Source organism: Dasypus novemcinctus, chromosome 31 (genome assembly GCF_030445035.2).
Source record: "Dasypus novemcinctus isolate mDasNov1 chromosome 31, mDasNov1.1.hap2, whole genome shotgun sequence".
Classification (NCBI taxonomy): domain Eukaryota; kingdom Metazoa; phylum Chordata; class Mammalia; order Cingulata; family Dasypodidae; genus Dasypus; species Dasypus novemcinctus.
The window spans coordinates 37,974,670-37,990,052 of NC_080703.1; the positions used below are offsets into that span (position 1 = coordinate 37,974,670).

Sequence of the window (15,383 nt, forward strand, 5' to 3'; positions counted from 1 at the left end):
ACACTCGGCCTGCTCCACTGTTGGATAGTTCCATTGCTGGACAGCTCTCCCGCACAGAGAGACACGTTCTCTGTTCTTAGATGTGTTTAGCTAGAAACTGGATGCCCATCTGTCAGCTGTAGAAGATGGGAGGTTGACAGAAAGCAGAGGTTCTCAAACTGGGGTTCACCAACGCACTTTAGGAGATGGTCAACGGCCAGGTGAAGTAGCATGCAGGAAGTGCCTATCCAGGAACATATGCATTTTTCTGGGAAGGTCCTTAGATCATCGGGGATATGATTTTTAAAGTACTTCACATCTAGGTAAACTTAACTGGTGGACTTAGTTGAAAAATAAATGTTAATGGCTCATAAAACTTTTTTTTTTTTTAAGATTTATTTCTCTCCCCTCCCCACCCCAGTTGTCTGCTCTCTGTGTCCATTTGCTGCGTCTTCTTCTTTGCCCACTTCTGTTGTCAGTGGCACGGGAATCTGTGTCTTTTTGTTGAGTCACCTTGCTGCATCAGCTCTCCGTGTGCGAGGCACCATTCCTGGGTGGGCTGCACTTTCTTTCGTGCTGGGTGGCTCTTCTTACGGATGCACTCCTTCCACGTGGGGCTCCCCTATGTGGGGGACACCCCTGCATGGCAGGGCACTCCTTGCGCTCATCAGCGCTGTGCATGGGCCAGCTCCACATGGGTCAAGGAGGCCCTGGGTTTGAATTGCAGACCTCCCATGTGGTAGACAGACGCCCTAACCACTGTGCCAAGTCCGTTTCCCCCAGGTGATGATCTAAACCCATACCCATGGGAGATCCCGCCTGGGAAGTGTCCTTATAGACTGGGGCCTTGAGCCACACCACCCAGTTTATGCTCACACCGACTTATGGTGAACACCTGCTTGTTGGCCTGGCCCTGGCCGTGCTGTCTCGGCCTGACCTCGGCCATGCCGGCATGTCACACCTCCGTGGATGCCAACACAAGCCCTCAGCACCAAGGCCAGGAGGGGCTCCTGGTCGGGAGCACCTCACGTGCGTGGTCGCCACACACCATGGCCGGGAGTTCTCAGCTCTGCCCGTGACTCCAGTGGGAGGGCACCACTGGGCACTGGTGCCCGGTTCCTCCTGAGCCGCTGCACCTCTCCTCCCTTACTGAGTTTAATCCATATCCTTTCACAGTAATCAGCTGTAACTGCGAGCAAAGCAGCTTTTCTGAGCTCTGAGAGTCATCCTTGCAATCATCAAGGCTGATGATTGTGCGTGTGTGTGGATGGATGGATAACACATACCTCGTGTCCGATCTTCTAAACTCCTTGCCTGCGGGGCTGTGTTGACCTTCCCAATGGCAAGAAGGACCAGGCAGCTCACCTCCCGCCTCCCCAACACCCTTCTCCTCTGCTTTCTTGCAATTATGCTTTTCAATAAACTGGAAATCTTTGGTTTTGTCCCTCTTGGCTTCCTTTTCCCACAGGAAAGTGAAGATGTTCTCATGAAGAAACCAGTGCATCAACAAAAAGAAGTCACTTAAAGGGAACTTCTTTGAAATTCTCCACCTGCCCCCAGATTACTCCCTTGTCTATTTGCTCGGGTTTTTTGCTCGTTGTTTGCACTGTCTTTGCTTGTCGTCTGCTCATTGTTTTTTGCTCATTGTTTGTTTATTCTATAGGAGGCACTGGGAACCAAACCCAGGACTTCCCATGTGGGAGGCGGGTGTTCAACTGCTTGAGCCACATCCGCTCCCCTAAAGGGGACTGTTGATGACATTTACGGTTGATCCCTCACCTTCTTTCGGCATCTTCTGTTTAGTTTGTTGAAGCTCTGCCTCCAGAGTACACCTGGACATCTTTCCCTACTCACTTATTTTTCCTTTTTAAATTTGTTTTCATCTCTCCACTTAACTGAACAGTAGTCACACTAATTTTGCCCTGGCCATCTTTATCATAACTTATACCAACAGCACTGATGTGCCCAAGGAGAAAGTAAATATTTCTACCACGAGTCTTAGGCATCAAATAAGTGGCATCCCTGCCACCCCTTCTCCCACATAGCCTTTCTCCTCCAGGAAGAAACGTTCGCCTTGTCAGGAAATCTGAACACGTTTCAACAACATAAAAAAAAGCCACCCTGATTACTTCCTCTTAAGAACTCTTAGCCATTATGACCGTGGCAGACTGAATTATGTACCCCTGGGGGGGGAGGTGGGGGGGGGAACTAACCTGTTCTTAAATTAGTTCCATTCCTGTATGATCCCATTGTAAACAGGGCCTTTGAAGATGTTATTTTTAGTTAAGGTGTGGCCAACTGAATCTGCATGGGTCTAAATCCTATTACTGGAGGCCTTATAAAGAAAAACCTGGGAAGTGGCTATGACTCAAGTGACTGAGCTCCTGCCTACCACACGGGAGGTTCCAGGTTCGATTCCTGGTGCCTCCTAAAGAAGATGAGCAAGAGAGCGAGCTGATGCAATGGGCTGGCATAGCAAGCTGACGCAACAAAAGACACAAGGAGGAAAACATAAGGAGAGACACAACAAAGCAGGGAGTGGAAGTGGCTCAAGAGATAAGGGCCTCCCTCCCTCACAGGAGGTCTCAGGTTCGGTTCCTGGTGTCTCCTAAAAAAAAAGGAAGATGAGCACACAATGAACAGACACAGCAAATGTAAACAATGAGGGAGTGGGGAGAAATAGATAAATCTTTTAAAAAAAAGGAAAAGTCACAGGAGAAGCCAAAGTCAACAGAACACAGAAAAGAGAGGACATCGCCTTGTCCCGGGAAAGCCAAGAGCCCAAGAACTGTCAGCCAGGACAACACTGATGGAGAAAGGAAGGCGCTCTCTAGCCTCTGAAACCACCCGCCACGGAGTTCCCGCGGTTTAAGCCTGCCCCTTGTGCGGGTCTTGTCCTACCAGCCAGGAAACGAAGACAACAATGTGAGATATTCTAGAGGAGCTGCCTTCTCGTTTTCAGGGTTTCTACTTGGCTAAAAGGAAAGTGCTAGTTAAGTGCCAGAGCAGAATAGCTCAGAACAATGTGGAAAAGGCCGAGGATGCTTTTTAACAGCTCCTGGGCAGAACGGAGAATCTCTTCTTTGTGAACTCTCAGGAATGGTCTGAAGCGTATCAGCTTAAAAGGGTAAACAACTTGACCCTGTTCATCGCACTTCAGCGTGACCTTGTTTCTACTTCTCAGGGCTCGTGATGGACAATTTTACTTCCAGGTCCTAGGCAAAACCCCAAGTCTTGATTATTTTCTTCGAACAAATGCATCCAATTTTTAATTGTGTGTTGAATAACCAAAAGGAAGGTTTTCTAGCGGTTTTTGATCCTGGGTGGTCGGGGCGGAGGACGGTCACTTTCTTTCCCAGGTGCTTCTTCTCCTGGAGGAGAACACTCACCACCCTCTGGCTTCCCTCTGCCCCGGAAGGGACCTCTGTAATTGATGAGTTAAGGGGAGGCTGCACTGCACCCCCCACCTGCCCCCCGAGCACCACTGCCCTCCAGGGTGCACGGGGCTTCAGAGAAGCCGGCTGACGGCAACACACTCAGGGCTTCCCCATTAGAGAGTGGTTTTTCCCCTCTATTTAAGCCACTTTCTCCAAAACCCACTTCACTCTCCATCAAGGTGACATTCGGCCTCGATATGCCTGACTCTTTTGACTTCTCAGGTGGTTCAGCCTTCAGTAGGGGAGGTGGGTGCTCTTTACTGGATTTCTCAAACATTCTACTTTTTTATACAGACGGTATTTTGCATGACACTGGATGCTACATGGGAGATGTCTAAAAATCAGGCGTATTTGTTATCTGTCCTTCTCTTCATCTACTTCGCAGACACGAAGTAGCAAAAAAAGTGGAACAAAAATATCTTTTGATTTCTAGACCAATGGCATTGTTTTTGTAGGCAACATGCAGTGGACTCTCAGGAGAGACAGTACATCTTTCTCCCCTTGAAAATCTCTCACTGATGGGCTGAGGATTTTTTAAAACTTCATTACTGCATCGATTCTAAAACATCTTCAACCAAATACTTAAGAGCTAAGGCTTAAGGGCGCAGTTGATGATCATCAAGGGTTACCTCAATCTGCTAGAAGAAGAAAACACACCACAAGTTGGAAGCTTTTGTAAATATAATTTAAAACTATTTTGTACCAGTACAATATATTAATTTTACAAATGTAAAATTTTATCAGCTGTTAAAGCATTTGCAAAAACCACACATCCTACTTCAGCTTTATTGCACAATATCTATAAGAAAATAGGAATTTTTAAATTAGAAAACATAAAAATGCTTTCAATATAGAAGAGACAATCTGATTTTAAAGACAGTACTCTCTAAAAATGTCTACTCAGAAAAATAACAAACTTTCACAGGATTCCAAGCCAGATGGGTGCTTCGGCAGATCCGGTACAAAGCATTGTTTAAAACCAGTCCAAGATACACAATCCAAACTCTATCGTAATTCTTCATTAGAAATCTAGATACCACTCAAGGTGGTTTCTTATACTTAAAAAAGTCGAGGCATTTTTCAGTGTGAGCATTCTGAATCTCCTACCTATAGCAAAAACCACACTTCCAACTTAAAAAAGCTGTTTGTAGGTGTTTTGTTTCCTCATGCACTGTTTTTAACAACCATTACTGATCATTTTTATTTATGCTAATAGAAAAACGTCAAGTTAATACACTTTTAAAACCTAGTCCTTTACAAAAATCTGTGTATAAATTTGCATCATAAAAATTAGTGTTGAGACCATCGGAGATGGCCTTCATTTTCATTTCATATTAGTTGGTTTTCCCAGAGTAGGGATGGCAAAGGTCCTACTTTTCTCCGTAGTGTAATCAGGAAATAGATTCCAAGCACTAAGCTGGGATCTCAAGACAGGTTAATAAAGGTTGTACAATGGATTTTAGTGGGACCTGATCCTGGGTCTGTAAACCAGTGTAGGTTAAAATACTGACAACAAACCTGGGTGTACATTTCATTTACTCAGACAATGGAAATAATCTGGAAAAATGTTTATATATATATACATTATCAACGGGGGTTGTGGGCATCACGGAGAAGGGGAAAAATCTTTATTTATTAGAACAAGGCTTCACCAGATTTCATACACATAGATAACATGTATGTTTTCCTATTAAAGCATGGGTATTCAATCTCCAGTTTTTTCAAGTTTATGCCTTTGTGGCCCTAGAAATTACCTTTTGGAACTTATGTCCTGCATAAGCACAGTCAAATATGATGTTACACATTTGTGTACAGAAAACAATTATTAAAATAGTGGTTATGTACTCCTAAGTTTGTTTTCGGTAGATAGAATTATCAAAAAACCAGATACTTATAAAAAAGTTTGCATTATTTAGAATTTCTTCCTTAGGAATCACAGCAGTTGCTTTTCTGGAACTGCTTTTTTTCAGAACTGCTCAAAGCACCTCATCTAGATGAGTGTTTTTTTAAAAAAATATATAAAAAGTCTACAAGGAGACTTTGAACATCACATACTTCACCTTTTTTGGGATTTTTATCATGTATCTTTTTCTTAAAGTCCTTCAGAATAAAACAAAAATAAACTCTCACACTCCATTAGAAAAAAAAAGGGAAACATTCACGGTCTGAAAAATTTTCTGGATTCCTCCAAATCTTGGTACTATGTGCATTTTCCTCATACACAGGTATCGAGGAAATCTCTGATCATCTATTACTGAGTATTCTGCTAATGGACATGCCATGGAAAATTTACATTAATAGGAGTAAATAGATGAACATCTATTTCATAAAATAAAAACTGTTCTATTGACCTCAATTTAAATACACGTCTGAAAAGCTAAGAAGAGGTGTTTTTGTTTGTTTTTCAAAAGTGCTAATTATTCCATTTACAAGCATCTTCAATCCATTAATGTCCAATTCTTTGTAAAACTCAACCACCTCGCTTTAGGCACACTGCTTGACGAGCTTCTAAGGAGCGTAGGGTAAAAAAAAAATCACTTGTCAATTAATCCAGCTTCCTTAATTTTACTGAAGAAGAATTTCTCCAGGATATTGGCACATTTGTAGTACTCACTCTCGGGGGGGTTGTACTCTTTGCAATTGGTAAAGACTCGCTGCAAGTCTGCCATGAACAATTTCTTAGACACGTAGTACCTATTCTTGAGGCGCTCACTCATGGTTCTCAGATCTGCACAGGAAGAAAAAATATCAGCAATCTTTGACAACGCTGAGGCACCGGCTGGCGAAAGGGGGACTGGGAAAGATGTCTAGGTCCTTGGGTTCATGACACTTTTATCAGTCCCAATGCCCTTGTTTCAAAGAAATCCATAAGAGCAGGTTCAATCTTTCTGCGAGGAGCTTTGGTTGTCAAATCACAGCCCTTTTAACCTTGCAAGGCACATCCTAGTCATCTGGCCCAATCGCCTGGTCAGTGCAAGGAAACTAAGTAGATTAGCAGCAATTAAGTATGATGAACTAACTACAGCTAGCTATTCATTCAGAATTGTACAGAAGAGGCTCTTTCTCGGTGGAGGAGAGCAGTCGGCACATTTGTGTTGAACCATCTAATTACTGAGAACAATCAGACTAAGTTTATTTCACCAAGTTCCCGGTGGTTTTGGTGCTGTAGAGAACTGATCATAAAATAACAGCTGCAAATACACCAGTAACCTTGCATGTAAAAATAGTTCAAATTAATTCTGCTTTATGCTCCGTCAATAAATAACAATGACCTATTGGACTTAATAAACCTTGGGAGACTATTGTGAAAAGAATATTTTCCCAATATATCTCCTTGCTTTAAGTTGCATTATTTCTCAAGTGAGAACAGCACTTCACCTAACTCATTACAATACAACAGAGCTTCTTCAATCCTCACTCTCAGGACCAATTTTTAAAATTCCATGCAGAGTAGAAGATGCTCATATTTGCTTACTTATGGGTCTCCGGTTGTCTCTAAGTCTAATTTGTGTAATAATATAATTGTACTACTTATTTTTAAAAAATGGGTCAAAATGGCTAACTAAACATTTCTGACTACCAAAATCCCAAATTCCCACTCAAATTATCAAGGTTTCCAGAGAGAAAAATCTTATAACCAAATACCTCGGGATTCTCATTTATTAAGTGCATGTATTGTGTAACATACCAAAAAGGGGAAACAATCATTGGCATTAAAATCCTGAGTCCAAAACAAGACCAGAGAAAGAATGAAAACTGCTTCTCTCTTTAGCCCTATCTTGGTTAGAAGAATGCCATCCCCTCTGTGGGTTCTGCTTTAAATTTTTCTCTTCTCTAAATGAAAGAGCGTGGAGGAAAAGCAAACTCTGAAAGTGTGAAGATACACGATGGCTCAACTGAGCCCTCACTGAATATCTCACCCAAGTGTGGCAGGACAGATGAAGATGTCCTCTCATTGAAGAAAGAGGGATGACACTGTGTCTCTCTAGATAAACTGAGATGCTGACCTTCTTTCCAGCCAAATGCCCACCAGCTAAGATGGGCTGCCCCATGAAATGTTTCTTCAGAGAAGGAAGAGAAGTGTAACCAAAAAAAAGAAAAGTGAGAGGGAAAAAAAAAAAAAAGAATCCAACCTGACACAAAGAACTTTGTCCAAAAGCTTATTGGACTTTATTTTTTTCAGGGGAGATGGTGGGAAGAGATGGGAGAGCCTAAAATGTAGTAGAAACCCAACAAGAATTATAGAGGTGTTTGGATCTCCCTGGAAAATTACAACCAAGTCTGCATAGTTCCCACTATTCTAAACCTACAGATAGCATTTTCCCCCTCTACTCTGCTTACATTCTTTCAGTTGACTAAAATAGCACAGGTTAAAAAAAAGGTGACTAAACACTGGCGATACTTGATATGGACACATTAGATTATCCTATCTTCATTCCTCTTCCTCCAAACTTGGGAATTCTGGGCTAATGGGAACACCCTGCCTACCTATCTAAGTATGGTAAGAAGACACACTCATCAGGGGCAGGGGTGGAGACAGATATTGCTTAGAGCGTGCAGCATTTCTGTTTGAGGGCATGAAAATAGATCCAGTGATGGAAGCCCAATAGAGTGACTAATCAATCCTGCTGAATTGCACACTTGAAAGTGGTGACAATGAAAAATAAGACATGCTCAGGGCAAACAATTCACACTACCCGGACGACCAATGAGCTCACTGAGCAAACCAACTTCGATCCCATCCCAGGGGAGAAAAGAGGTTTGTAGGACACAAGGGAAGGTGAATGGATGCTTTTAGAAACAGCCAAGAGTGCAAGAATGAGGAAAAGTGAAACGATTGATTTGGCAGTCCTGTCCTCAAATACGTAACTATCTTAGCAGGAAAAGACCGCACATTTTGCTTAGCACCTAATGGCATCCTAAAGAAGAAAACTGCTGCACCACAGAAGAGCCACATTTATTGTTTAATGATCTTTGTCTAGCACACATCTCAGCCCATCACTGGCCTTGCGCAATGGAGTCAGTTTCCCCCTTACAACCACTCGTTAAGCACAAAGGTGGATGCTGACTGGGGAAGCTGCAGCCCTTCACAGGCAAGGCCAGGGAAGAAACTTCCAGAAAGCAGGCTGTCAGCAGGCTATGACAGGCTGATCTGCTAGACCTTTCACTGCGGGTCTTCAGAGCGCACACGGGCAGGGGCTGAAGGGGAATTATTCTTCCCAAACCTGTAAACTTCCCACTGGAGTTCCCCAAAATGTGCTGAGATGGCTGCAAATGTCCATTAACTCAAGGCTGGAAACGAATCCAAAGAGTTTAACATATCTGTCACATAGCGGGAAATATTCATTTCCAGACCACCCTTCCATTCATTATTCTTGACTGAGTCAACTATACTTGTGGTTTTCTTGTTCAGAAATACATAGAGTCATAAAGCATAGAGAAGAGGGAGAGGAAAGAGTGTGGGTGCAGGTCCCACTTGAAGGAGGACTAGTGACATCATTACTCACTATAAAAGCTTCCTATGGAAGTGACTGCCGCAGGAAATACCTACAAAGTTCTCAGTTACCAAGAAGCAAACAGAGTCCTTTCTTTATTCCTTTTTCATTCTAGCACTTCCACAGTTCACTGAAAAGGGACCGAAGGCTCAGGCTCTCTTCATAGCACAGCCCCACAACTGGAGCGCAGCCAGTTGTCTGTCACCCACACAATGCCAAAAGGTTTTCATTTGGGGAGCCTCAGCTGATTCACCCCTCAACGGTCCAGCTGCTGCAACAAATTCTGCAACTCGACATTTCTTAAGGCACCTTTGTTGGTTTGTTTGGGGTTGTTCTGTTTGCTTTTTTGTTTGGTTTTGGATGTGGGACAAAACAGTAAATAAGAGTATAGAGGAGATTGTGCAGTTCCTTTGACCTGAGATGATGCCAGAGCAGGAGTCCAACTCGGGGCTGTTTGCATGTCTGGGTAACATTTGTCGATCACCCGTCGCAGATGCAGGTTTCAGAAAACTCGTAACGGATCAAAATATTTCAGACAATTGGAGCCTCGACAGTGGTGTCATTTCTACTGGGATGTGGGCTAGTCACCAGATCTAGGAGCCGAAAGCTTTCAAGAAACCATGGCACTCAAACAGCCTAGGGCGAGACAGGCTATCACAGAAGTGCTGCCACGTGGGCTCATATACCACATATGAGTGAAAGCAATCCCAGGGAATAACAAAGGTCATCAGGTTAAAAACTGCAAAGCTCAAACGGAGCTACTTGGGTGCTAGTTATATCCACAAAAACAACTTCTTATTGGAGATCCCTATTATGGGAATGACTCGACTTGGAGACTTGGACCCGCAGCGGGTAGGTGCTGCAGAGAATTTCCGGGGAAGTCACAGGAAAGCTGCATCCATTCAATGCTGAAGGCCAACAAGGATTAACATCTTTACAGTCGTGTTCTAGATGTTTCAACCAGTGATTTCATAGCTCAAGGCCACAACTGTTTTCTGGAGGTTTTTTTCCCAATGGACTATTTCTCATCTTAAATAATTGTCATGGAAATCAGTGTTGTGTCTGGCAGAGGAATTAATAAAAAGCTTTGATTCCGACAGTATGGGCTACACTCAATGTTCTCAAAGCAGCTGGACCTCTATCTCACCCCAATTATAAAAATAACGGAACAAATAGTAGAACCGCAACATACAATGTTCTGTGTGTCTTGTTGCACAGTAATTTCTTTCTAGTGTTTGGCCTTAAGGTACTAATCCAGGGTCAGCTAGCTTAGTTATAATCTTAATAAATAAAACATCACTATAAAGCCCAAATCAATATCTGAGCCCACTGAGACTTTTTAAATAATTGACCTCTTCTGCACGTTGATAGGGATAACTGGTTGGACAGACGTCTTCTGTTTACCTAGACCACCTCTCTTTATCCCAGGGCATTTTACTGAATTTCACAGCCCCAGTCACAGCAATTTACAGTCTTGGTATTCTAATTCATACACACCTATACCTACATTAGTATGTTAAGGAGAGCAGAGAGAGAATGGTGCATGGAATTAATCTTTAGCATCTTTCTGTGCTAATTTCTGTGTTTTTCTAGTCTATTCCATAAGGAAGTCACTTTGTTTCCTCCCATTTGGAGCACTTTGCCTCTAAAAATTTAATCGTATCCCAGAAAGGATCCTGAATGTTGTTTGATCTTAGGCTCACTTGGACAAACAGATTTGTTTTCACATGGACATATAACCCAAATGTCAAATGGAAAATGTTAGATGGAAAAAAATAGTTTATTATGTTGAAGTCCTTAACTAATACTAGCTATTTTATCGGTGTTTCATTTATGGGAAAATCTAAGTAATTTCTGTGTACTCTGAGATAACCGTAATCTCATTCATTTGGATATACATCAAAATAAACTGGGGTGTATAAAAATGAAAAATTTAAGAGTATATAGAGTGATACTAACAGCACCCATATCAAGGGCATGGAAAATCAAGAATTGCAGCAACTCGCATTTCTCTCTTGAAAGTACAGCAGCCAAGCAGCTTAATCTAACTTGTTATCACCCTGAAAAAATTCTTAAAAGGAAGTCATCTATGTCAGACAGACCGAGAAGATATCAAGAGGACGCCTGCTGTTTTCCCATTTGCAACCAAACTAAGCAAGGTTCTGCCTTAGCCAGCTTTCAAGGCTACTGCTGTGGGCACTTGCCCACCTGGGGTTCTCTGTGCCCAGAGTGGCTGAGGACACGTGGGCTCTGCAAAGACAGCTGCAGAGTGTCCTTCGTTTAAAAGCCCCCCACGTGCCCTTTCTCATTCTGTTCTGACATCACTGCTCTTCCAGGGGCAACCGGCCTCCCACCATCATCGCCCACATTCTACCCTAGAGCCAAAGGGCACAGGCCCCCTCCGTGACCACCTGTCCCCCACACCGCCATCCAGAGAGCTTTACATCTATACTTAGAAAATGTTAATGGCATTACCCATGGGGAACCTTATAACTTCATAATATCCCGGAGCTTCTGTTCTCTTCACAGGTTCCATGAAGGGCCAAGCGCTTTGATGGCTCTTGGGTAAAGAAAAAAGTAAGGTCTCTAATACGGAAATTCCACGTGGGAAAGCATTTCAAAATATTTGCACGAGGGGCATGAAAAGAGAACACCCACCTTCACCTGCTGCAGAATGCCCTTGAGGGTGCTGTACAGCTGGTCAGGATCTTTGGGCTCTTTACTTGAAGGGGAGACAGTAAACAAGAAGGAGCGAGATTAGTTTTGACTCTCCTGCCAGCCGATTCCTACATACCTCATTCTTATAAAAACCTAAAGCCGGAACCGGAATTTTTAATAAAATTGAATCCCAGTGCGCGTGGTGCTGGAGATTACTTTCAGTTTGCCCTTTCTCTCTAAATAGCTGAGAAGGGATGGGGGGGGGTAAGTGCTTCCATTAACATCCTCTGGCCCCTCATACTTACCTTTTTTCTCTTCCACTTGGTTTCCAGCCTGTCTCTCCTATATGTCAACGAAATTAAACACTGAATGAGAACTGCTTTGGGTCAAGAGAATAAGAGAGTTAATACTTATCTAAAAGCAATGAATGACAGCCATGCCTCGATAAATGTCTATTTCTTGGAAGAGACTGAGATTGGCTACAGTTAGCTACAATCATAGGAAACATTCCCAAGACAAACAATAGTATCCTAGATGTTACTGTTGTTGTTTTTTTAAAGCAAGAACTCCAACTTTTCAGAGGAGCGCATAAAAAATAAATGTCTAATTCTGGTACCGAGGACATGTGTATTTTTTAAACTGTAAGTCATATTTTTTTGCTAATCACCATGTGAAGGAGTGAAGCTGTTATTTGAGGTTAGAACAAAACACCGTCCTGGCTGCTGTCTTACTTGGCCAAGACCCTGTGTGTAAGAGGACATGGTTTAGTGTAGCAGAAAGAAAACAGTCGAGAGGCTGACAGATCACGATTTGATCTGCTCTCTCCTTAAAAGCCAACTTACCCTAGATAAAGTACTTAAAACTCTCGCGTCTGTTTCCCAATCCGTAAAACAGAAATTTTAAATTTAGTGATGCTATCACCTTTTTAGATTAGTTGATGTATGTAAAAAGAAAAAAAAAAAAACACGGAATGCCTGCCACCAATAAGCATTCAGTTAAATGATGGCTATTAATCCATTACTAGGTATACAACGGGGGAGGAAAATTTCTCAGTAAGATCCACAATAGGGTCAACTTTGTAAAGCAAAGAAGTAATATATCTTGCCCAAATAAGATGTTATTTTTTCTGGAGAATTTTCGCTTGTTTGATGCTGTTTTGTTTGTTAAGCCTTCAACAGACAGGAAGAACCTGGGTTGACGTGTATGACTTGCCAGCGTTTAGTAGCTTCTGATCTACAAAACCAGCTATCCTGTGTGCTTTAACCCAATAATCCCCTCTACCAGTCTCAAAGGCACAGACTCTTGGGGAAACTACTGGAAGAATAGGGAACTTGAAAAAATATATACAGTTTCCAACAGATCAATGGAGATTGCAACCATGATAGCATGGAGACAATGTGCCAACAGCTAGACGTTCAAGGAGACCGGACAGGGTTGCTTCTTGTTGGACAGCTACTGGCTGCTGTGTGCGGGTTAAGGTTAAGTGGCAGCCTTCCTTGCTGGACGCAATATCCCTATTTGTAGAAGCAGAATTCTCCCACTGTGCAACCGGGTAGCGCCGAGCACGTGACGAAGGCTCAGCTCTCAACAGCGGTATTAATAGATGCAGCAAGGGGTCGTCTAAGCTCTCTTTGGCTTGTCTGCCTTGGGAGACAGAGAAAAAACAGCTAAAAGGAAAGCCTCTGCTACCTCCTTAAAAGACTGGAAATAACACAGAGACAGGCAGAGCAAAAAGGTTTTTTTAAATCATTGCACTCTGGTTAATAGTTTGAAATATAACTCAAGGCAGTACCCAAAAGATTTGCTTTTAAAAGAAGGTCTATACATACTAATTCCAGGAATGCTTTCTATAGGAATCTGCCGAACTCCATCTTTAAAACACGAAAGTCCAGGGTAGACTTTTCGAATCTGGGCTTGTTTTCTTTCTATCAGCTTTTTAATTATCTGTAGAGCAGAAGAAGAAAACATGTTTAGGGGAAGAAGTCTATAGGTACAATGCAAGGTAGTCAACCCGAGGAGTTGCTTTTCCTAACAAAATAGTCTTTATGAAACAAAAAGGGAGAAAAGGGGAAATGCTGTTTACCAGGTAAGACATGAAAATGTTCCATTACATCAAGTCCATTTATTGACACACACAATACCATCTTTGAATGACTTGTCTCTGCCACCCAGAAAAGGGAACCCTGAGAGAAGACACCACCCCAAGGCACGCTGTCACCTCTAGCATAAAAGCCAACCATTCCGGGAAGCAGATGTGGCTCAACTGATAGAGCATCTGCCTACCATATCGGAGGTCCTAGGGTTCGAACCCAGGGCCTGCTGGCCCGTGTGGTGAGCTGGCCCACGCGCAGTGCTGATGCGCGCAAGGAGAGCCGCCCTGTGTGAAAACAGCACAGCCTGCCCAGGAATGGCGCCGCACACATGGACAAGATGACGCGACAGAAAGACACAGATTCCCAGTGCCACCGAGATTGCAAGCGGACACAGAAGAACACACAGCAAATGGACACAGAGAGCAGACAATGGGGAGGAGGGGAGAGAAAGAAATAAATCTTAAAAAAAAGCCAACCAGTCCATCTGCTTCTCCGAAGAGCCTCTGCCAGAATTCAGTGAAGGAACCTGACAGACCCACGACCCCTCAAGCATCAGCACCTCCTGACATCCCATAACTAAAAACTGTGCCCTTCAGATGGAGGGACAGTTGAGTAGAACTCAGAAGTCCCTAACGCTTGGGGCGACCAGCCTTACTCTTATTTAAAATTTTCAAGGCTTGAGTCTGCACCAAAAGAGCAATTCTAAAGACTATCTCTTAAGGCAACACAGAGACAACGTGAACAGGCAGGGCTGACTTGGGGAATTGTGAGAGTGGTTATGTTTGTTTCGTAAAATAACCCCCAATGTACTGAGGGAACTACATCCAAAACAGTGCAGCTTTCCCTTAAAACAAAACTAAACTAAAACTAAAAAAATCATCATTCTGAAATTAACCGTATCATAATCCAGTTTTGGAAAAGAAGAAAATAAAAATGGGAGCAGTCACTAATTGAATTCACAAAAGAAAACCAAAAAATTCTGGATTCTAAGGCTTGTTCTCCCACAAACGGCTGGTAAGTGCTACAGCACGCTTATGCAATCCTAGGAGTCAAACAAAGGGCTTCGTAAAATGAATGGTATTTGCAAAATGTATTCTGGTAGCTCTAGATCAGCGGGGTCCAATGGAAGTATGATGTGAGCCACAGAGGTAATTGTAAATTTTCTGGTAGCCACATTTTTAAAAAAAGTCAAGAGACATGAAGTTAATTTGAGTACTACATTTTCTTTAATTCTATATATCAAAAATATTTTCATTATTATGTAACAAATAGAAAAAAATTATAATGACACATTTTACATTCCTTTCCTCATGCTAAGCCTGCATAATTGGATTGTACTTTGCACTTCAGCACCTTATTTCCAAGCAGCCGCGTTTCAAATGCTCAGGAACCACAGGTGGCTGGTGGCTGCCATATTGGACAGGGCAGATGGAGATGAATGGTGTTTCTTTTTTTTTTTTTTTTTTAAAGCTTTATTTATTTATTTAATTTCCCCCCCTCCCCTGGTTGTCTGTTCTTGGTGTCTATTCGCTTCGTCTTGTTTCTTTGTCCGCTTCTGTTGTCGTCAGCGGCACAGGAAGTGTGGGCGGCGCCATTCCTGGGCAGGCTGCTCTTTCTTTTCACGCTGGGCGGCTTTTCCTCATGGGCGCACTCCTTGCACGTGGGGCTCCCCCACGCGGGGGACACCCTGCGTGGCAGGGCACTCCTTGCGCGCATCAGCG

General features: G+C 42.9%; 1 protein-coding gene across 3 annotated transcripts in view; it reads right to left on the minus strand.

Moving 5' to 3' along the window:
* Positions 1–4,079: 4,079 nt before the first annotated feature.
* The window catches only part of KAT2B (lysine acetyltransferase 2B), a 115,813-nt gene continuing 104,509 nt past the window's right edge, over positions 4,080–15,383 (minus strand). Inside the window, exons 14-18 of one of the 3 annotated variants that reach the window (XM_058290689.1) lie at positions 13,399–13,513; positions 11,875–11,911; positions 11,570–11,633; positions 11,387–11,471; positions 4,080–6,144 (exon numbers count right to left, since the gene is read on the minus strand). In XM_058290689.1, coding sequence (XP_058146672.1) covers positions 5,951–6,144; positions 11,387–11,471; positions 11,570–11,633; positions 11,875–11,911; positions 13,399–13,513 — 495 coding nt within the window. In that variant the 3' untranslated portion in view covers positions 4,080–5,950. Of the gene's footprint in view, positions 6,145–11,386; positions 11,472–11,569; positions 11,636–11,874; positions 11,912–13,398; positions 13,514–15,383 lie in introns of those variants that run through there. The other 2 variants (XM_058290690.1, XR_011647838.1) reach the window with 2 other exon arrangements.